At 43.4% G+C, this 22,741-nt stretch overlaps 7 protein-coding genes across 7 annotated transcripts; 5 read left to right on the top strand and 2 right to left on the bottom strand.

The window, feature by feature from the left end:
- The first annotated feature begins 4,318 nt into the window (after window positions 1-4,318).
- On the top strand, window positions 4,319-5,287 carry atp6 (ATPase subunit 6). Its single transcript has one exon. It carries the CDS (start codon window positions 4,319-4,321, stop codon window positions 5,285-5,287), a length of 969 nt encoding a protein of 322 aa, YP_008992370.1.
- Window positions 5,288-5,369: 82 nt separating this feature from the next.
- On the top strand, window positions 5,370-5,759 carry orf129b (hypothetical protein). The gene has a single exon. The coding sequence runs from the start codon at window positions 5,370-5,372 to the stop codon at window positions 5,757-5,759; it is 390 nt and encodes a 129-aa protein (YP_008992369.1).
- A 6,620-nt stretch (window positions 5,760-12,379) lies between these two features.
- On the top strand, window positions 12,380-12,703 carry orf107d (hypothetical protein). Its single transcript has one exon. The coding sequence runs from the start codon at window positions 12,380-12,382 to the stop codon at window positions 12,701-12,703; it is 324 nt and encodes a 107-aa protein (YP_008992368.1).
- Window positions 12,704-16,279: 3,576 nt separating this feature from the next.
- orf139 (hypothetical protein) lies at window positions 16,280-16,699 on the top strand. Its single transcript has one exon. The coding sequence runs from the start codon at window positions 16,280-16,282 to the stop codon at window positions 16,697-16,699; it is 420 nt and encodes a 139-aa protein (YP_008992367.1).
- Window positions 16,700-18,909: 2,210 nt separating this feature from the next.
- orf99c (hypothetical protein) lies at window positions 18,910-19,209 on the bottom strand. Its single transcript has one exon. It carries the CDS (start codon window positions 19,207-19,209, stop codon window positions 18,910-18,912), a length of 300 nt encoding a protein of 99 aa, YP_008992366.1.
- A 784-nt stretch (window positions 19,210-19,993) lies between these two features.
- Window positions 19,994-20,329, top strand: orf111b (hypothetical protein). Its single transcript has one exon. The coding sequence runs from the start codon at window positions 19,994-19,996 to the stop codon at window positions 20,327-20,329; it is 336 nt and encodes a 111-aa protein (YP_008992365.1).
- A 206-nt stretch (window positions 20,330-20,535) lies between these two features.
- On the bottom strand, window positions 20,536-20,865 carry orf109b (hypothetical protein). Its single transcript has one exon. The coding sequence runs from the start codon at window positions 20,863-20,865 to the stop codon at window positions 20,536-20,538; it is 330 nt and encodes a 109-aa protein (YP_008992364.1).
- Window positions 20,866-22,741: the final 1,876 nt, after the last annotated feature.

Genomic DNA, 22,741 nt, shown 5'->3' with positions numbered 1-22,741 from the left:
TAATAATGGTAAATCCATGCGCATGAGGTGGGGGCGCTTCTTCCCGTTCGCTCTATTGCTCCTTTACGTCTTTCTGAAGCAGGCCTTAACTACGATCCTGTCTCAGAGGCTAAACTAGTTATAACGAGGCTTTGGGACACCTCACGATAGACACCATGTAAGACCTCTAAAACTCTCGTTTTTTTTTTCCGAAAAGATTGAGATTCTTCAGCAGAACGGGAAAACCAGTCGTAAAACCAATCTCATCAACCACTCCGGGTCCTTTAGTGCGTTCGTTCAACTCGTATCATAAAACCTGGGACTCCAGGGGAAGCTACTGGGCGGATCGGTTAGACCGGTTACGGCGAGAGTTCAGGCTTTACTAGGTGATTTCCTACTCATTGGTTTAAGCTTTAATGCCGCTTGAGATGTAGTTGCGGAAGTCGGTTTTTTATCGCTGATTTCTGCTGCTTAGTGACTTGGCCTTAGTGGTACCTGGGACCTACGCTTGTCCAATAGTTCATGTCGGGGAAAGATGAATGAGTACTGGTACTGGGGCGATAACTTAGACCGAGAGTAGTTGCCAGAAGTGGGGGCATAAACCCCGGATTTTCGCATTGATGAGAAGAAGAGATTTTAGGAAGAATCCATTAAGTACACTCCTTGAGTGAAGTTAGCCGCAGAGGCGGAAAGTCCAATTGATAGAGAAAAGAAAACTTTCGGAGAAAAAAAGAGAGTCTATTCGCTTTACCCAGGAACTCAGAAAAGTCTTTATTGGTTAGCCTTTGCCGAGGAATGACTAAATATCCCCTTTATGGTAAAGGGAATAAGTTGAGGTGGGGATTTGATCCACTAAGGGAGATGGAAGATCGGAAACGGAGACGCCCCTTTATGAATGAAAATATACGAGGCCACTTTGATCACTATATAAGATGCAACTAGATCCCGTCCTTGACCCGACCTCTGGGACTTTAAATCATCTTTCTATTCCGCTTAGAGGCGATTGGCTGCAAGTGGATTTACAAGATCAAGCATAAAGCAGATGGCTCGGTAGAGAGATAGAAAGCTAGATTAGTAGCTAAAGGATTCCTTCAAGAATATTGAGTCGAACCCTTTTAGAGTTAGAGTTAGAGATAGGGAAAACATTTGCTCCAGGTTGCTAAACACCATTCGTGGCATTCTTGCCTTGGCTGCTCGAGAACCTGCTGCTGGGGAAGAAACAACAAGAAAAGAAAGACAAGCTGAAAGGGATTTACCTTTGGATTACTCGGTTTCCCCAGTCCCCGCATTCAACTGACCTTTACTCTGCTTTCAGGAGGGAGCAAAGCAACCAGAAGAAAAACACTAAAGCAGAACAGAAAGCCCAAGGAAAGAAGGATTTGTGAATGTAGGAAGAAAGTCTCCAAAGAACCTTCCAATGGGGGAATCACCAGAACTGAGAAAGCGGGCTGTCGGGAATAAATAGAATAGGGGTTAGTGCTCAAGTCCAACGATGTGAGCGAGTGAGTCTTTTATACTTATTCAGCTGGGCAAAGAGACAGAGAGAGTTTCAATCGATTAGAGCTGGGCTAAAGCAAAGCACCTACTCGAGCGGAGATCCTTTATATATTTATAATATATATAATAGTCCAATTGCGAATCTTTCTCCATCCCCCCTGAATAAGTAAGACCCCGCTCTTTCGAATTAAAAAAAAAAAAAAAAAGAGGAGGCGCTCTTGTTGCGCGGACCCCACAATAAAAATAAAGAAAGATGGAAGACAAGAAGCTCAGTAGCAAGCCATCTCATAGCCACCACGAGTCACAGTTGGGGGGCATGGGAACAACGGAGAAAGGAATAGGTGAGCTTGCAGAAATCGAAGCGCCAGGATCAGACGAGAGAGATAGATATGAGTTTTCGTCAGCTGATTAGATCCTATTGGGAACGGGACCAGCAGGGGGATAGCTTTGATCGAGGAGTTGGGCTTTTCTTCGCCGATGAATCGATTACATTATGTACCGATTCACTCGTTGGTTCAGAAGATGGATTGGACTTCGTTCCTGGTTCATCGCTCGCCACCACCAGGAGATCTATTTTGAGACGGATCAGATCGGTTCCCCCGAGAGGAAAGTACTGGCGGAGAGGGAAGGCTTCGCTCCTATTGTCAAAGTTCGGATGGATAGTGGTGGATTAGTGATCCATGGAAGATAAGAGCCTTTCGGCCAACGTTTGCGGGCGGGGAGGAGGTCGTTAATGACCAAAGACTTTCTCGCGAGCCTGCACATATAGAAAGGGCTGCTTCCTTTTTCATTTAGGCGATATCGAACCCTGTTAAGGAGCTTTTTCGGTTGAAATCTCAGGTTTGAAGAGCACTCAACGGATAATGCCCAAGGATGGCCCAGAGCCAGGAATGAATAGCAATGCTTGCAGTGAATAATCTTGTAATATATACTCCTAGGTTATTTCCAATTTCCAAAGAGTGATAATGCGTAGATCTCAGATCAGCTAGAATAATAAGCAGCCTGTTTCAGTTCTTTTCCTCCCCCATTGATTGTTTGTTTAAGAAAGACTTAAGATCGACCGGACGGCACAACAAAGAAGCAGCCTAGTTTTGTTGAGTTGACCTGCTATCTTATAGAAAGATGGAACCCCCGAAAGACTTGTGTGGACCCTTTGTTTGATAGGCCGGATAGAGGCTTGGCTCCCTAGGTCAAAAGATCGATTGGCGGGGGCGGCTAAAAGAATTGTTTGATCAAATCTTTTCCCGAAGTGAAAAGAAGTGCTTGATTTTTCGATGATCAAATCTTCAACTACCGGGGGGGTCGTAGCCATTCAAAAGGCGAGAAAGAGGTGCCTCCTGATTGAGATAAGGTTTAGGGTTTAGGGGCCAAGGACCCTTTTCTTAGCTGTCTTTTGGGGGTTTCTATACCAAGAGGGCAAGCTTCCTGTATGCTTTCTCCTCGTCTTTCATCTTCGATTGATAGAGCACAAGAAAGAAAAGATAGGTTTCCAATACCAGTTGTCTTGTCTTGGGTGCTTGCTGGGGCTCGGTTGATGAGGGGCAATGGCATATGGTAGGGTTAAGTAATAACCCCAGTTGTTTGGCTCCCTTCTCTTTTGTTTTAAAGGGGTCTCTTATCGGCCACCTAGTAGCGCTGGGAAAATAGAAACTTCTATTTTATTTCGGGGTGGTAGGGGCTTTCTTTTCACCATTTAGTGTGTATTCGGCATAGGCCAGCCATTCGCTTCGGGTAGCCATAGCTAGAGCCGTCTGACTGAACTTCTCTTTACCCCCCTGCTTCAGAGCTGGCAAGACAAGATATGAAGTCCAGTCTTAAGTCCAGCGCTTTCTTTTCAAGTAAAGTCCAGATTTCATCCTCAACGGACTCCTCTTGTAGGCCATGAAGGAAAGCAAGGGAAGGAAAGTATGATGGAAGAAGCTTAAAAAGATAGGCGAGGTCTTGCTCTTATTAGTGCCGTAGCAGGTGTTCCCCTTTAGGTGATCTCGATCATCACTCTACGATGATATTGAATAACAAAAAACCTTATTGAAAATCTCGTATATAGAGATGTCTTCTCAGAGATGTCTTAACGCCCAACAACTACCATGCCTTTCTTGGAAAAAACCAAGGCAATTGACTAAAATACAAGTCTTCCTTCATTGGGGGAGCAGAGCAGTCAAAGAATGAAGCAAAGAGAATGAAAGTGATGATTTCTAAAATGGCACCTATAATATTTAGGTTGCTAGGTACCGCTACTGCCTTTTTGATAACAAGGCAGAAAGCCCCTATAATGGGGACAAGTGAAGTAGAAGTCATAATATTAGGAATCCTTTTTTTAAGCTTTCTATTTCTATTTCGGCTTTGGTTTCATTTTCATTTTCATAAGAAATCGAGCTTTCTCGTTTTTTTGGTTGATATGTTTTGCTTTTTTGTGTTTGGCCTGTTTTTTTTTCATTTAAGGATCTACATTATGTTTTGGGTCAGTCTCAGTCTCGGTGGTTGTATAATATTATATGCTTCTAGTGGGGTTTCCTCCAGCCCATCACACGCCTCATCAGAAGATTCATTCGATCTACGGGTACTGGCAGAGCCTTGGCCCATTATTACTCGGGATCTCGGGCTCGAATCATCCATGCGAAATCGGATTCGAATTTTGGAAAATAAGGATTCAATCTTTCTACTCAATAAACCTAGAGGAGAGTATTGGAATCAATTACAAAGAACTCTAAATGAGGCAACAAACCAAAACCAAGAAGAGTATGACAGAAGGATAAAGTTTGAGAATAAAGATTTAATTATTCGAGAAATAAGAACAGAATGTTCGACCCTCTTTAAACAAATAGTTGAAAGTAATCCTGGCTTGGCGGAAAACGCCGCCGAAATTCCCCCCCAAGAAGCCTTTAAAGACTTCGTTGACGAAGAACGTGAGGCTCTAGACAAGAACCAGGCCGACGATCGCCCCATCGAAAGAGATGAGCGGGAAATCGAATTTCTGAATCAAGTTGCACAAGATCTCAGAAGACGTGGTCCTCTATCTGTCTATATAACACAGATATTAGGGGGGGGAAGGAGCCCCCTTGATCAATTTGCCATTGTACCCTTTTATCCTCTTCAAATTGGAAAGTTGTATTTCTCATTCACAAATGCATCTTTCTTTCTTCTATTAATTCTCTCATTTGTCCTATTTCTTTTTCATTTAGTGACTCAAAAGGGAGGAGGAAAGTTAGTAGGAAATGCTTGTCAATCCGTGTTAGAGCTTATTTATGATTTTGTGCCGAACCTGGTAAACGAACAAATAGGTGGTCTTTCTGGCAATGTGAAACAAAAGTATTTCCCTTGCATCTCGGTTACTTTTACTTTTTCGTTATTTCGTAATCTGCAGGGTATGATACCTTATAGCTTCACAGTAACAAGTCATTTTCTCGTTACTTTGGGTCTCTCATTTTCTCTTTTTATTGGCATTACTATAGTGGGATTTGCAAAGAATGGTCTTCATTTTTTAAGCTTCTCATTACCCGCAGGAGTCCCACTTCCCTTAGCCCCTTTTTTAGTACTCCTTGAGCTAATCCCTCATTGTTTTCGCGCATTAAGCTTAGGAATACGTTTATTTGCTAATATGATGGCCGGTCATAGTTTAGTAAAGATTTTAAGTGGGTTCGCTTGGACTATGCTATGTATGAATGATCTTTTTTATTTCATAGGGTCTACAGGTCCTTTCTTTATAGTTCTTGCATTAACTGGTCTTGAATTAGGCGTAGCTATATTACAAGCTTATGTTTTTACGATCTTAATCTGTATTTACTTGAATGATGCTATAAATCTGCATTAAAGATTGGGTTCGGGTTCTGTTTATTATAATATATAGAATAATAAGAAGAGAAGAATAATAAGAACCTTACATTAAACATTAAATGCTACCCGATCTTGTAGTTACCTATGCAATCAACATCTTATCACCATATCTGTTCCTACTTCCTCCTTTTATTTCCTTGCTAGCAATGTGGAGGGTCTCTCGCTTGAGAGGCCCCACGCTAACTCTAGACAACTATCAAGAGAAAGTGAACGAAAGTATTTCTGATACTTTCAAAGAGCAGCTAGATACTCAAGTATTAAAGCCGTTATTTCAGCAGGAGGGAATACGACTTCCTCGCGGAACTCAATCTATAGATTTGTTAGATCGATTGGTTGAAGCCGACCCATTTAATCTGGATTGGTTAACCACAATCTACCAAAGTTTGGAGACGCTTGGAAGTACGAGTCCTTACTTTCAACAAATCCTAGTTTTAGGAGGGTTAGGTTAATGTTCCTCTATTCAAATATCTTTCTTTCTTCTACTTACTCTCAGTTTAGTCCTATTTTCTTTCTCATTTACAAATCAATCTTCCATTAAAGTGGTTCTTTATTTATAATTGAATAAAAGCGAGGAGCGGGAGAGGAGATCTTTGCTTGAATGCTTTGAGTGAAGGTGTCGTCTGGCCCGTAGGTAGATTCACGCCCTCCTACAGCAACAACACGCTAGAGCGCCGTCGGAGTGTTCTCTTCGAGGAGGGATCCTATCCTAGCCTTGGTAAAGGGCAAGGGACAGAGAAAAGGGTAAAGGAAAGGTAAAGGGCTAGAGCTAGGGTAAGGTCAAGGGAACCCGGATAACGGTAATAACCGGTACAGATACAATAACAGGGCAAAGAGCCAGGGCCAAGAACGAAGACAAAAGAAAACGGATAAGGAACAAGAAACAATGGTGCCCCTTTTCTCCATTCATCGGATGAATGGACGGGGCTAAGAAACGGCAAATAAAGCTACAAGACAAAGGCGCTCCCTTGATCCCATTCATAAGATGAATGGCGGGAGCAGGAACTCTTTAACTCAATATGGTAGGCCCGTTCACCGATTTCTGTCTATGCTCAGAAATTCACGGGACGAAAACACAAGCAGCTTTTAGCTCAAGGATCGGTGCTCCTTACTTCATTCGTCCCTCATGATCGGAGCATAGAGCAGCAATAGCTGCAGTGTAACTGGCATATTGAAGTCCCATACCTGTTATCAAGGGAAAAGCGGCAATAGTCTTAGTACAGGGCTGAATACCGGTTATCCAGGGACAAAGACCCGTAACAAAGGGTCAATAGCCTCAGGGTAAAGAGCCAGATACGAGGGAAAAGGCCATGTCAGGTCCCGAATCCCGGTCTTTTGCCTTGTTTTCCGGTGTTTTCTCCGGTCTTTGGCGAGGGCTCTTTCTCTTTTATCGGTTCTCCTAAAAGAGTTAAAAAGTGGAAGCCAGGCTAACAATAGGTACAAAGCTATGGGCAAATGCCCCTTTCAAGTCGCATCATTACTATCATGCTTGACACATACGGTTTCTACTTAACACATAGGAATCGGAAGTCGAAGACGAGTCCCTTGTTTCGGGCATGAACAGGAACTTTGCGCTACTCCCTACAACCGTTCGGGCATCTCCCCGTACTTTGACTTTGCTTTGAAGCCTTACTTAATGAAAGTTAGAAATATCTCCTTATATTATAAGAGTAGTAAGAGCTCGATATGTGAGCTAGGAGAACAACGGACACGCGAGCTTTCTTTCTTTCTTCGAAGTGAACTTCCCCTTCTCTTTCTTTCACTATTCCCACCTGGCCGGCGGGATAGTACCCGCCTAGTTGTCCTTGGGTTTGTTGCCCGATGTCGGTTAATTGCAGATTGCAGACCCGAGGAAGATTCTTTCTCTGCTTAGAGGGTTTAGGATACATAGGATAGACCTAAGATTCGTCGCTGACGTGAAAGAAAGAATCAATCCAACCAAGAGGAGAGAAGCGGTTCGGAGAGGACCTATCCGGCTTTTTAAGATGTCTACCTATCCTGTTGATCGAATCCCCAAGACTCGGAAAGAAGCGGATCTGATATCCCATTAACATTAATAGGTCGATGGACCTCGAAAAACCTTAGCTACAGGAACTTTAGCTGCTAACTCTAGAACCCGTATAGCTCCTCAAGTGGTCCCCGAAAGGGCCAGCCGGGACACTGCCATGCTTAGTGCATTTTATTAATAGAATAAAAAAAAGGGTATGGCACTCGGTAGCCGGGATAAAAGAAGATGCGCCTGAACTCGTTCTCAGGTGAACCGATGGACCGACGTGGAGAATGCTTCTAGTAGTGAATGTTCTAACTCTATCGCGGGAGTCCCCTAATAAGCTAAGGGCTTAATGAGTTGGGTTATATGGAATGGTCGGGCGGTTGGAGTATTCGTCGTTGGCGGGCTTCGATGCGCGGACCTCGGAGAGACTGAAGGACTAAAGGTTAGACAGGTTTAGCCGAGACAGTGGATTCGGCTTATCAGAGGCAATGGCCTTGGCCTACGTCAAAGACAGCCGATTCGTCCTACTAAGATGTCTTCTGCAGGGATTGGGTGTCTGGTGCTATCTTCTGCCAGAGCCCCTATTGGTTCAACCAACGGCTTGTTGCTCACCTGAGTGCGCTAGTTTAAGGAAGCCGCACAATGCCAAATGAGTGGGCTTCCCGTGTATGAATCCATGAGAAAGTTATGGACACGTTCACTAAAGCGGAAGTCTTTCGATCCCATGCAGTCAATGCTAATGGGTGTGCTTAAGAGCTGGTGGCAACCGAATACCTTTCACACCTAAGCCAGGCTTTTGCCAACAACCTTTCTTCCAGGGTAAACCTAGCAAAAGTCCAGGAACAGCTAAAAGGCTTGAAGAGACAGTGAAAGATTAAGAGGAAATAGAAAAATTCGTATGAAGAGGTCCTCAACCCTATGATCCTTAGATTTGGAAGGAATGATGGGGGCCACATCAAAAAGTAGTTGAACCTACATAGCGAAAAGGGGGATCCCCTTACGCACGTGAAATCCTTTTATGCCCACCCGCCTAATGTGCTGAAGTGGCTCATGATGATAGTCTTATGATCAGACTAGATACCCTGCGAGGTTGAAGTCCTTTACCTTAATAAGCCATTCCAGATGAAATTATGTTCCTGGGGTATATAAAAAAGTAAACCTAGGCTTTCAGCAGACACATCTACATCCGAATCCGCGACTGGAGAAGAAGGCCTTGTCCCCTGTGGGTGGTGGCCAGGCGAAAGGACCGACCGGGGACTGTCTAGGAGAAAGCACTTCCTAACAGAGCAGTCTAATTGTTGTATTCGGCCGTAGGACTGTGATAACAACCTTCTCTTCGACCTTCCTAGAGGCGAGATCAGATCACCTCATAAACTCAAATAAAGGTGACGAAAACCGGCACGGCATTCTACTAGTAGTAGTAGGAAAAGGCGCTTTCTTAGGCTTTCAAAGGAGACCAGCTTATTAGATCCCTAGAGGTAAGAATCTTCAAAAGTGGACTCATTCCTTGTCCCTATTCTTAGTAGTGCCTCTGGACGCCAGCCTTCCTTCTAGTTCTGTGTAGCTAATCGGTCTTCTTTCTCTTCGCGGGTCCTGCTTTCTTCTCTTCTCTCGTCTATCTATTCTTTCTGAATCCGTCATGGAATCGGCACAGACCGGCACCATCTGTCTTTCTTCCAAAATCACATAAGAGAAGAACTGATCTTCCCTTTTTTTCTTTCTTTCGTCTCTTCCACGTATGAACTCTGCTCGGGATTGGACTCTTCTTTCTTAGATCAGAAGCCGGGTCTTTGCATTTACTCGAATGGATAAAAGGTACATCAGGTATTGGAAGGGCTTCTTTTCTTATAGGCTATGAGGACTGAAGGCTGACCATAGATAGGGAATCCCGCATATGAGTCCACATTTTTGTTCCAAAGACATATTGTATTGCCCGATCTAAGAGCTGGAACTCCTATTTGCATAATCCAAAGAAATCTCATAAGAGAATCAATCCAATTCGACCGAAGCAGTGCACGAAGCTGCAGCCAGTCGCAGTTGCTGTTCATGAAGAAACCATTCTTCTATAATACGTTATGTTATTTCGAGGAAGCTTACTCTTTACATACCGATGTAGACTTTGTCCTTAGATCGATGCTAGTTGAGCTAAGGATTCAACCCACGGTGGAAATAAGACTAGTAAAGGAGCTCGCCCTCACCTTCGGCGATTGAGAATACCAAGTTATTAAAGTAGCTTCTTTTCCCAACGGGAGGTGATCTGATCGAGTTGCAGCTCTGGAGTTCCTTACTTGGTCAATTCTTTTGCAGTCTGTTGTTGAGCTGAAGCCTTAGCTCCTAGTAGTTTACCGGATAAATTAATAAGTCGGGCATTTCCGGCCCACCAAGCAAAACCGGTGGTTTCTTGGTCACGACCAGCTACAGATAAAGTTCCATTAAAGAGCGTTTCCACGTGGTAGAACCTCCTCAGGGAATATAAGATTTTCATGAGGCTGATCTTGAGCCGCCATCCAAGCACGAATACCTTCGTTTAATAGAATATTTTTGGTGTAGAAAGTCTCAAATTCCGGATCTTCCGCTGCACGAATTTCTTGAGAAACGAAGTCATAGGCACGTAGGTTCAGGGCCAAACCGACTACTCCAAGAGCACTCATCCATAAACCGGTTACTGGTACAAATAACATAAAGAAATGTAACCAACGTTTATTGGAAAAAGCAACCCCAAAGATTTGGGACCAAAAGCGGTTAGCGGTGACCATGGAATAAGTTTCTTCGGCTTGAGTTGGGTTAAAAGCACGGAATGTATTTGCACCATCACCATCTTCAAATAAAGTATTTTCTACGGTAGCACCATGAATAGCGCATAGCAAAGCAGCCCCCAATACACCGGCAACTCCCATCATATGAAATGGATTCAGCGTCCAATTATGAAATCCTTGAAAAAAGAGGATGAATAAGCATGAACATGTCTGATACAGATAGTCACTCCGCAAAAGTGAGCAGTGGAACTCCACTGTTCACGAAGATAATAGGCGAATTCTTTCTCCCACTAGCCATGCTTCGGATGGAGAATCATCAGGTGGCCTCTCTCTCCATCACAGGATGATCACCATCACCCTAGGGTCTTAGCCCTTACTATAACTAAAACTAATTTTATCAAAAGAAGATAAGACACGTACGAAAGCCTTGAACTAGTCTGTCAGCCATAGACAAACCACTAGCTCAAGAATGGAGAAATGAATGGACTCCGTCCGCAGCTTCGGCTCAGCAGGATGAACTAATAGACCAGACTGCTGACGAGACTAATGAAGTCCAGTCCGAAGAAGATAGGGAATGGAATACTATGATTACGAAAAGTCTTAAAAATAACCCTTTCACTTTGAATTTTTAGCTGCTTTCCAGTTAGCTTATTAGTCGAGCAGTAAGCTTAGGAGGTTTACACGCACCTGGGGGTACTGGTGGTTGTCCCGGCTACCACCCTATTGATCTTTCCTGTTCTCTGTCGATCAGTTCAAACTAAGCAACAAAACTCCTGCCTCAGATACCTTGAAAAACAGGTTGTTTCTTCTCTTCCCATCTTTCTCGTAGCTACCCTGTGTTCTCCTGCCCTGAGCCCTTACTGAATCGAGAAGATAACTATCCTTTCTTTTTCATTCAAAGTTCGCATCAGCTCCTTGGTGCTTACGAATACGATTAGCTATTATGCCCTTTCCCTCTCTTTACGCTCTGTTCTAGAATAGAGAAGTGAGTATATCAAGGCACCCAAAGCATCGATTAGACAAGAGAAAAGTAGGGAGTCGTCGGAGATGTAGAAGAGGTCGGTCCCCAGCGGGTATCCACTTTTGAGAAGGCTAATGATAAGCCCCCCAGCACCTTTCTTCCCCGGGTCATCCTGCTTCTTAACTGCAAAGACTTCTTCCATGCGTATGTATTTTCCTGCTCGCTTCATCAGCTCCGTTAGTGTCTCGGGCGTAGACCCGGTTCCTAAACCTAGTTGGGTCAACTTATGTGTAGAGCCGAAAAGTGACTCTTTCTAATCTTCGATAGCATAAAGGTGCGCACCTGCGAAACTACATCTCTTAAGAATCCCCACTGATAGAATGAGGAGGGGCAATTGCTTTATTAAAAGTGATAGCGGATGCTGGGGGAAACCATTAGGAATGCTCAACCCTACCGGGCTTGGGCCCATATCCTTTCCTGTCTGGGGTTGAGTGAATATGCACAGGTCAGTAAGATGAAGGAATGAGCCTAATTCCACTAGGGTAACAAGAATACCCCATTCAAATAGAGTCTGCACCACACGGGCATCCGTTTAAATTCTTTATAGAATAGTTGGATTCGTTCTGTCTCAGAAAAAACAAAGCAAGTATCCTTAGAAGAAATGAATTACAAGGTGCAAGCTCAACAAAACTTTCTCCAGCTAGAATATCAGAAGGTCGAAAGCAAGCTGAGGACTTATGAGGAAGAGGAGAACTCATTCCCGAGGATGAAAGGTTCGGCAGATTGGCCTTAATGGCAACTACTGTCCTTGATCGACTAGCCTAGCCTTTCAACAGGACAAGAAGGCTTAGGCTTCAACAGTTAGGGATTCAACAGTAATAGGCGATCAACAGCAAGAGCAGGAGGTTTCATTCATTACAGAAGGATTCGGCTTCGCCGCGCTATACCATATTTGGTCTTTGGTTGCTTTCCTAAAGGTCAACCTATCAGTGTATAGATCCCGGCTCGAGTTCCAGTTTAAGCTTGATAGCTATATCTTTCCTTTCTTAACTGGGTTTTTTAACTGCACATATAGCTCATCCGCTTGTGACTTCGCACTCTCAGTTTCGAGATTGGGAATCGACAGAACCGCCCTTTCTTAACTTAATTAGAAAGGTTATTTAGGTAGCTTAGCTGGTTAGATTTACTGAAGGTAATTCAATCGCTGAACGTTCCTATCTAAGAGTTTTCTTCAATTTACCATGGAATCCCGGGGGTTTTCCTCGCAACACTGGTAGCGTTTGCTTTCCCCTTGCTTGGTAATTGATCTTTGCGATCCCTTTTCTTACTTAGCTTCTCAAATTCCTTCTCTTAGGTGGTGTTATGAAGAAGGCTCAAGAGATTAATTGGTCTAAATACCAGATTGATATCGAGGGTGTGATGACATTATCTTCGCTTTCCATGAAAATCTTTCGTCAGAATTCTTTGAATGATCAAACCTTTCACATCCATATACCTACTAGAAACCAAGACACTTTTATTAGGCGTGGGTATTATGTTGATGTATATAAGCCCTATGGTGAGAATCTTTACTACTATGATGTGAACTCTTTATATCCTTTTATTATGAAATCCTATCCGATGCCACTTTTAAGAAGAAATTGGTGGAAAAAATCAATACAACCAAATAGAGAACTAATAATATAAATAACTGAAATAATGAAAGAGACGAAACCTATTTTGATCCATAGACACTTAGAACGTCTAACTGTAAAACTAGGAGAAATAGAACTAGAAAATCTATGTTGCTGCGATATGATCCCTGTTACCTGGTGAAGGGAACAGAACTTGCCCCGAACCGAAGGGTTGACTTTAGGATATGTCATAGCTTCGTTGAAAATAGATTAGGGAAATAGATTATAGGAAGTATAGTCCAAGTTTCCCACTCAGAGATTCGACTAGGAGTTTCAAAATGACCATTGACAACCGGAAACTTAGAGCTTGTCGGGTTATGATACACAGAAGTGAGTGTATTTTCTTATTGAAAATAGATCTCACACTTAGAGTGCTCCTAGACAGACCAGTCTACGGAACACATCATCAATCTGCAGCGATTGATTTTAGTATATCTCGATAGGACTGACTACTTAAGGCAAATGATCAATAGAGAAGCCGTCGGGGAGAAAGCGCTCTCCCCATCTTCTTCTTCTTCATAAGGATATTCCCGGGCAGTACCTCAACGATTCAGAATTGGAGTCTCTTGCCCCAAGCAATTCTCGAAATCACCTCCCTGTGAACCTTCGACCACATCGTGGACGTTGGCATAAAGCGGATTCTCCCGGAATACCTTGACTATGTCATTTCCATCCTTGGCTTTCGCTTTCACGCGGATCATCTTTCTGGTTGAGCAATCGTTTGATATCCACAGGACCTTCTCGCCGCTTCTTCCCGTTCGAACTGGCATCACTGCCTATTCTTCTTAAAGGGATCTATGTTTGTTATCAAAACGAATTTAACCTGATTGATGTGAACTCCTAACCTACTGATCTTCATCCAACAGCTAACTCGATGGCACTTTAGTTGCCACAAATCAATTTCTATCTCCGAATCGTTGCTACCCCATCACAGTCAATCAGTCTATTTATCCCAGCCAGGGGTTGTTCCTACGGTATCAACAGGAAAGCGGGAAGGGCTTCTTCTAGCTCTCTCAACATATCGTGAGAGGGTTTACTCTCTTCTGTGCAGCCTGATTCACATTTCGTAAATAGAATAGGCTTCGCTTCTCCTGTTGCGAGAAGGCCAGGAAAAACCCTTGGAATTGCGGACTGAACACCAAACCAAACAAAAGGGGGCTCCCTAGTTTGCTTTTGCTTAGCTTTAGTTTGAATCTTGTACAAAGCTCTGATCGCTACCACTTATGCTTTTTATGTTATCACACTCTCCTTCGAAAATGGCTTACTTCCCTAGTATACGTTGACCCAGAACTAGTGGCTGATGGTGGAGCGGATCGAAGCACTTCTTCAGCTAATTGCCGTCGGCAGCGTCAGCGAGAGGACGCATCTGATGCAGCTAGAGATGAAACTCGAGGAAGAGGAAGGTCCAAAGAAAAGCCATCCTATCGACGCAAAATGCCTATAATCTATCGTCAGAAGGAAATTAATCAAGATTGACCTAGTCAGGGAGCAAGGATCTGGCTTAACTGCGGATGAGACATCGACGGCAAGCTTTGGCCAGCGACATCAAGGAAAGGATCGACGTCTTCCGGCTTAGCAAGGAACAAGGAGTAAAGAATGGCGAAGGCCAATCATTCCTTTAGTTCTATTCGTTCGCTTTAAAGCACGAGCTTCGGGAAAGAGATAGATTTTCGATCTTGTACTCGTCGTCAATCTCGATTCAACATAAGAATTCATTTACCTTCCAAAGAGCTTGCATCAGAAGATATGCTCGAGAAGGACATCTGCTACCCAGGGAAAGTAAGGGCTGTCAAAGCTGTCCTTCCATGAAAAGGAGTTGCTTTTCTTTTACTCTTAGAAGCCTTCTTTTCTTACATATGAAGGCATGAGGTATAATCCCTTTACCAGCTAAAAAGAATGATTTTCTTCAAGTAAGAAAGATTTCTTTCTTCATAGTTTTTTTTATAGCGTAGTTTAAGAGTCTTAAAATCAACTATTCTTTTTCTTCATTCCTAGTTGCTACTGGAACGATCTCTAGTGTGAAGTCTTAACAGTCTCCCTTCTTTCTTTCTTTCTGAACTCGAACTGGCTATGGATGTTGTTTCTAGGCGATGTGGTGGTTGCTTGCCTAAACAAACCAAACCAGCTAGTCCATGATTTCACACCCTGCTGCTAAAGGACAGTATGAATGCAAGAATGCAGCTAACATCAATCGGTATTCCCGGTGCACTAAGAGCGGTAATACCCGACCCGCTGCTTTATTCCCCAAAAGTACTTGTTCTTCTTGGTCAAAGACCGGGTGTTAGCTTGGAGATTGATAGCTGGGGCTCGGTTGTTAGCAGGAGTTCCTGTTGTTCGCGCATGTCCGACTTCGGTCTTCTACTTCGTACCCTCAACCTGTCTTCTTCTTACTCACGATTCTCGAGTGTTGAGTCCTTTGCTTTAGCTCGTCTCTGTAGCTACTGTCCCTTTCTTTGACCAAGAACAAGTTATTTCGTAGAAGAGGAAGAGAGCTTTCCTTAACCTTTCCTTTACTTCTTTCTGAGAACAATTAACTCTTCAAAAGTCAGTATTTTGAATTGCAGATTTGCTGGATTCTTTCTTTTAATCGTAATCAATTCTTGTCTCTCCTTTCTTTTCTGAACAAATCGAAGAACCTAATGGATCGAACTCATCCTTGGCTTTGAAGTCCGAGAAAGTTTCTTTTGTTTCATTCATTGTTCAAGCGTTCAATCATCGATTTACTTCGTGTTCCGTCTCGACATAAGCTTTCTTTCCCGTTTGGACACCTGTTTTCTGCAAAAGTAGCAGCTTAGCCCTTTCTGGTTAGCGCGTATAGTACGAGACGCAGCTGCTAGGGGTTCTTCAAAGCAAAGTCAAAGTACGGGGAGAAAATTGCGGAAAATCGAACAATTATACAATATTTGCCTTATGTAACACGTTGGGATTATTTAGCTACCATGTTTACAGAAGCAATAACCGTAAATGGACCCGAACAGCTAGGCAATATTCAAGTACCTAAAAGGGCTAGCTATATTAGAGCTATTATGCTGGAGTTGAGTCGTATCGCTTCCCATTTGTTATGGCTTGGCCCTTTTATGTCGATCTAGGGGCAAGCTAGGGTTTGATGAGCAATCAACCAAAGAAGCAGCCCTTGCCTTAACCCTTCTGTGGGCTTTCATCGAGGAAAGAGCAAGACCAAGTCTTCACATTTGTAGGACTTTCTTTGATGATGTAGGCTGGGGTCTTTCATTCGGGCCCTATTGGGGCACCCTGTGGGCCAATGCAAGCTTGGGCTTTCTTAACGCGGCTCATTTGTTGACGACTCAGTACATGGATGTCACGAGTCTATTGGCATAGAATATGGAATCTTTTCCACGTAAGCTGGTTGTACAAAGTTTGTTTGTTCATACAGGCAGTGTGATTTGGGGATCTTTTGTTTGCTCCGCAAGGTAGCCAGAGCCAGCCAGTTTTTCATTAAAGAGGCATGATAGTCTTCAACTGCATAAAAGTAGTGCGGAGAACTAGTCAGAATTGCGCCTGCCTCGTGACGTGGATGATCCGCCGAATCCATTGCTGACTTCACCACGATCGATTAGGTGAAACGGTTATGCAAAGTTGTTCATACAGGCAGCGTGGTTATAGTAGGCCAGCCATGCAATTCGTACTGCATGGCGATATTATTCTACCACCCTATAAATGGAGGTTTTTTACTTCATTCCTTCACCCCACTCTCATCCTTTATCTTATCTTACCAACCCTAGTCATGGATATGAATCCAGTGTTCAACAGGCTCTCTGCCATTCCGGCCGAAATTGCACAAGTGCAATATGATCTCGAAAGGAGCTATAGAGGGCTAAATCGCCGCTATACGAGAAGAAGAGTTGATGAGGATGAGGATCGGAGACAAAGGATCATTTCCGCTGCCAGAGAGCGTATCGTGAATTTGGAGGGGAGGCAGCAAGCGCTGCGGGCGGAGCAGCAAGAACTCATAGTGCTGGCTGTCACCCACGCCACCCTCGGTGACTAGGGAGACTAGGAATAGAAGAGTCCGTCGACTTTAGTTTTAGAAGGTTTAAATAAGTGTCTGTAGACGCAAAGTAGTGTTAATTTAGGGTGTTCTTTTTCTTTGTTTAGTAGAGATCTACTCCGGTGCTTACTGGAGATAGACTCCTATCTATGTTAACTATCTTTGTTTGGTTTTATTTGTTGTGTTTGCATGTATGGGAACCCTAGTAAAAAATGTTGACTACTTTAATGTAATGCTATGAGTCGGCTTAAATAGTTACCATGAGTTTTTCTTAATTCTTTTTTTTTCTACCATACTATCTATCTCTTAGAAAATTTCCGATTATAATTATCGTGCGCTCATTTCATTTAAGTTAAGACGTGGAATTGAATCCCTTTCATTTGATTTCGTAAATTTTTGATAAGAACTTGGAAGGAAAGTTTGATTCAAATTGAATTAATTTGAAAATTTTTCATTAGAGATATTAGTATCTAAGTGAGTATATAGAATAAGTAAAAAGTCCAAGGAATGTAGAACTAAATAAATGGACTTATTCATCTGTCTACATGAAAGATACATATGATAATCCATTTGATTTTTCTTCGTTTCTTTGTGTTTTGTTCTTGTCTTCGATTTTAATAAAGAAAGCGTTATCCGCAACTTTTGATTTTTTCTACAATTAGATCTTAATCTTAGGTCGCCAAAGAAAACTCCCTTTTTAGTGACTTTGATTCCGATAAGCTAAGATTCGGATAAGCTAACTACTTGTTTGCTACAAATAAAAAATGGAACTTAGTGCACTCTACTTGATTGAATTGGAATTCAAAGGTATTCTTTAATTTCATTTTTTAATTCTAATTAAGAATTAAGGGATTTCTCATTCGAAGGGAAGTAGACTACTCAAGAATTTCACATTTCATTTATGTCGTAATTGAGAATTAAGAAAATCTTAATAATATTAATAAATAAAAAGAAGGCGGAATCGATGAAATCTTGCTTGGTCTTCACTGGGAACTTGAGTAAGGAGTAGATCTTTTTGTTTTGGGGTTTTCTAGAATTTGAAAGCGAGAACTCCTTTATTTAGTTGGTGTATCTACTTGAGCCGGATGAAAGGAAACTTTCACGTCCGATTTTGAAAGGGGGAGATCCTATCCTAATTTTTCTTTTGCTAGGCCCATAACGAAAAAACCTACTTTCTTGCGATTACGAGGTTTATTCGAATATGAAATCCAATCTTGGAAATATAGCATCCCGCTTTTTTTTACTACCCCGGGCTTCGATACATTTCGCAATCGAGAAATCTCTACCGGTGCAGGTGCTATTCGAGAACAATTAGCCGATCTAGATTTACGCATTATTCTAGAAAATTCGTTGGTAGAATGGAAAGAATTGGGGGAAGAAGGGTCCACGGGGAATGAATGGGAAGATCGAAAGGTTGGAAGAAGAGAGCGAAAGGAAGTGAAGTAACGCCCATTATAGAGAAAGAGAGATGGAGCTTTAGCTTTAAAGTATTCTCCTAAAGCTCAGCTCAAGTAAGGGCTCCAGCCCAGTGAGTTTAAGCTGTCTAAATGGAAGCAATAAAAGACCGAAAAAAGCCACGTTTGGATGCGTCAATGGTGAATCTATCATGAGCAGCCTTTCAAGGGCGTTAAAGCATGCAGGATTCAATCGAAGAAGAAAGCTTCAATAGAGGTAAAAGGCTGTTTACTGGGGTTCCAAACCTCCTCTTCCCCAATCACCAGCCGGGTCAATTCTTCGGGAGACCAGTTGGAAGGCAAGTGCGCCCCTATTTCCTCTATCTTCCAATCATAAAAGATTTGACTCTGATCTTGTGGAGAAGAAGAAGAAGAATCCTAGCAAGTAAACTACGAGGAATTCCACCCAACAACGCATGTCATAATTATCAATAATGTCTCCAATCTAAAGCCGCAAGCAATGTACTACACAAAGGAGCTTGAAATAAAGCGCGGATATCAACATCAGGCGACAAGGCAATGGTGTAATACCATGACACCCATTTGAGCCATGCCTTCATCCAATTATGGACTAAGGTATACTCAAGAATGTCACTCTCGCCATCACCAAACAGCATCTCTTTAGGAACCAACCTAATTTCTTTCGGTCTAAGTTCCTTTCTGAGCAACGCCACTATGAGCCCCTTCAAGTAGGGATTGAGAGGTTTCCCTCTTCCAATCCACCACTCTATCGGTAGTGGAGTCGAACTTAATGGTTTAGTACTCGCGACCCACCCAAGAACGGGTTCTATAGGAGGAATATAGGCGAGCCATCACACGGTAGCCAGCACCCTTCAAGCGGAAAAGTATACGTGGATTGCAAACACGATACTTCTCAGCTATCTGGCAGATAGCCACTGTTGAGCGGGCTGTGTGCAAAGCTTGCATTGAAACCGGCGAAAGATTGAGTTGGCAACCCTTCACAACAAATCTCTTTGCAAACTCAAAACACCCCGTCTTCGAAATCAACCATTTCTGGGGAGAAAACGATACTCCTAAACGGGAGACTAAACCCATGTAATGCTGGGCAACTTTCGCATCAGCAATGAGGATATCATCCCCCAAAAGCGCATAATCACGAAAAAAGGGCCGCCTGCATTACTTTCATAGTAGCTAGCAGCCTATGACCGGGTAGTCACCCCCAGACTTGCCTTCAATCGACCGCTAAGCCTCGCTTATGCACCGAGAAAGATCGTCGATAGGAAAGCTCTGTTACGCACCAACGACGGCCCCTTCTCTTTACCTTTCTCCCATTCAAGCCAGCAAAGGAAGGGAACTCCAAAGAAAGAAGGAATAGAACCGAATTCTCGATTTCTAAAATCGTGTGATCTCAGATCCGGGGCTCCGAAGTGCTACAGTGTTCGCTTCTCTGGTTCAGAACTCAAGAGGTACTTTGGTCCAGTTTCTCGAGGTGCGTGCAGAATCCCTATTTCCCTAGAACGGTTCTCACTCAGAACAGAAGTTATTGGGTTCAACCCCCGAGTTGGCAACAGTCGAAGGCTAAGTCCTAACCACTCTTTGAAAGTAAGCCCACGTTTGTCTAGAGCGAGTTACATACCTGGGACGCAACGGAAAGTACGTAGTTCGCTGGTATATGGGCCGAGGGCAGAAGCAGCTAATTCTAACTCTTTGGCACTCATCTCAGTCTCTGAGGCAGGTGCTAGTCTCACTCACCCGGAGTCAGCAGGATCAAGGGTTGACCTTTCCGATATTATACTGATTTTCTTGCTTTCGTATCGTAAGTAAAGAGAGCTCCCTGGCCCACTCCGCGGTGCAGGCAGAAAAGTGTTTGTTGGTGGAAATGTATTCAGCTCAAAGATTCGTGACTTTCCAGGCTCCCAAACGAAGGTTTTTATTGGGCCAAATTAGCGATATAGAGGGTTTGGGCGACAGGATCTATCCGGGCGTCGATCCGCTTCTGATTTTATGGCGTTTTCTCCTCTGGGATACCCAGGATCTTCTGATCCTATTGTACGTGCTAAGCATAAAAGTGTCTTCACTTCGAAATTATCAAATCATGCTTAAAAAGCGGCTTTACACCGCTCAACAAGACCTTCTCACGAAAATGATTATTATACAAAATACTTTCAAAGTAGACCTCCGAAAAGAGGTATTCCAGGCTATTTCATCAAAATAACCGGAGTTTGGACACGTCAAAAAAGAACGAATTGTTGATTGCAAAGCAAGCCAAATAGATTTATCCGTGGATGTCTCCCATTAATAGATGGAATGCAGTGAGGGAGCACTTATTCTAACGTTGAACCAGCAGGAAGCTTCATCCGATCTCCCGAGCTAGACTTGTTACCTCGAAACGGTCGAAACAGATGGCCAAAAGAAAGCGATTTAAGGCCCTTTCAAGGCCCCCCAACGATAGAGAGACCCCGAAGGGTTCTCAAAACTGGCGATTCTTTTAGATGAAAATGGATGAGCCTTTCCCCTTTCCGGAGATCTCATCTCCACGCTAGGAAGATACGGTCTGATCTCCTTTGCTATTGATTCTTCCGGCTTAGCTGGAACTGTTGAACCGCTTTCCGGGTCACTATGACTAGAAAATTCTCCACACTTGCCTCTCTTCAGAATCACGCTACAACGGAAAACAGGGAAACCCTCTACAACGCGGAAAAACGGGAAAGCCGTTACGTTACAAAGCAGCTCTAAAGCAACCTTTAGCATAGAGAAAAGGCCGTAGGAGAGGATGAATAGCAGATGATTGAATGATTGAGCCGGGAAGCGAGGGATAGGCCGACATCCCTGGATCGGCACTCGCAGGGGTTGGCAACTAAAGATCTTCAGATCTGACTTCTAGGATTGATATGATAAAATAGTGACTTTAATATATACATCACCCATCTTCAACTGGGGCTAAGTTATAGATGATTAATCAATGGAACGAATTACTTACTTTCAAGAGTCAGTTTCACTCGGTACTTCTACCGGGACTTCTACTTATTTGGATTCTTGGACAAGCGGCGATTGAAAGAGCATTCCCTCTAGAGCAAAAGAAAAGACAAATAGAAAGCTTCGAACTTTCTTGGAGACCCTTCCCGCAGGTGGGTAAACTCTGACTGTGACAGAAATGCCGCTACTTGACGCTCTCATGGCTCACTCCTACACCGTTCGAGAGCCATACCCATGCCTCTCTCTCTACTTCTAAACAAGGAAATGAAAGAGAAAAGAGGATTACACGTAATAGCATGAGATAAGACTATAGAAAGATAGGAGATAGCTAGAGTAATCCCCTTCCTTGTTGTTCTCTTGGTTTTCTCTTTCGTGTTCGTGTCTTGTCCGCTCCGATTCGATAACCCGATAGTCGAATAAGAAACGGTAGTTCAAGTAGTCCTCTCCCTCTCTTCGTTCGAGGGTATCTTCTCTTCCTGGCGTCGCGTCTACGGGGTTGCCCATGCCTTTGGTCGCTGCTTCCCTGTCCCTAAGAAGAGGAAGAAAGATAGACTTTTCGCTGTCCCAAGGGTGGAGGGTAATTCGTCTCTTTACTTTGGCATTGACCCTGGCGTACTTCTAGGAGGCCGTCGGTGGTAGCTGGTTGGTTGAAAAGGGGTAGGAATGGAGACTACTAGCTAAGGAGGGGTTTTACCCCAAATACGGGTGTAGAGGCGTAGAGGTTAGGCTAGACGACTGCTTTTACGCGTCTGTACTCCCTTCTATCATAGTTCCCCTTTCCTTTGGTTGCTTTCAAATCCAATCTTAGGTTAGGACAAAGATTACGCCTGAACATATCACTTGACGAACCAGAAGAAAGAGGAGAAAAGGCGAAAGCGAGGCATCTTGGAAACCATCTTTTAGGGAATTATTCAACAAGGGGATTTCCCAATGGGCAACTCAGGAACGACTGCCAAAGCCGCTGGAAGATCAGACCATAAGCAAAAAGTGTTGATCGTAGACCAGGCAGAAAGAGAAGCTGCAGAAGATTGATGAGGAAGAGCCTAATCAGGAGAGAAAAAGCAATTCCTCACCGTAAGGAACCAAGGGCGCTTAAGTAAGACAGTCAGATAGGTAGGCGATTGCAGCTAAAGCACCGTAGCTACAGTACTAACAGAGCGAACATCAATAGGTATTCCCGGCCAAGTGGTATGAGTGGTTTGTGTCTTGCGGTTTGCATGGGAGGCGTGGAATCGGAAAGGGGAAGGAAGAACCAAATAACCCTTTCGAGTAGCCAGAGCTAAGGCCAAAGACAAAGCCATTGGTAGTCCTTGTTCGTATCTGTTTCTTTTAGTCCTTAGTCCTTATTGGGATCCATAGCCCTTATTTTAGCAACACCATAGGGATTAGCTGCAAGAATTCTTTAGCTACCGTCCTTCCTCTTCTTCTGCCCGAACGGTTAGCAACAACCACAGCTGCAACGACAGCAACAACTACTTAACTCGCTTTAAAATCCATTTCTTCGATGACTCAGAAATAGGAGTAGCGGAACTCATTTCAACAAGTGGTAGCGCCTTGATTCAATTCATCGAATGAGGCCGAGGAACTCAGAGCTGCAGTTTAGCTCATGAATGAAAGCCAAGACCAGATGGATACTCTTTCTTGATAAGTC

This window comes from Salvia miltiorrhiza, mitochondrion (assembly GCF_028751815.1).
Source record: "Salvia miltiorrhiza mitochondrion, complete genome".
In the NCBI taxonomy this organism is placed as follows: Eukaryota; Viridiplantae; Streptophyta; class Magnoliopsida; order Lamiales; family Lamiaceae; genus Salvia; species Salvia miltiorrhiza.
Note: the sequence above shows the minus strand (reverse complement) of the source record. Positions and strands in the feature narration are given on the sequence as shown.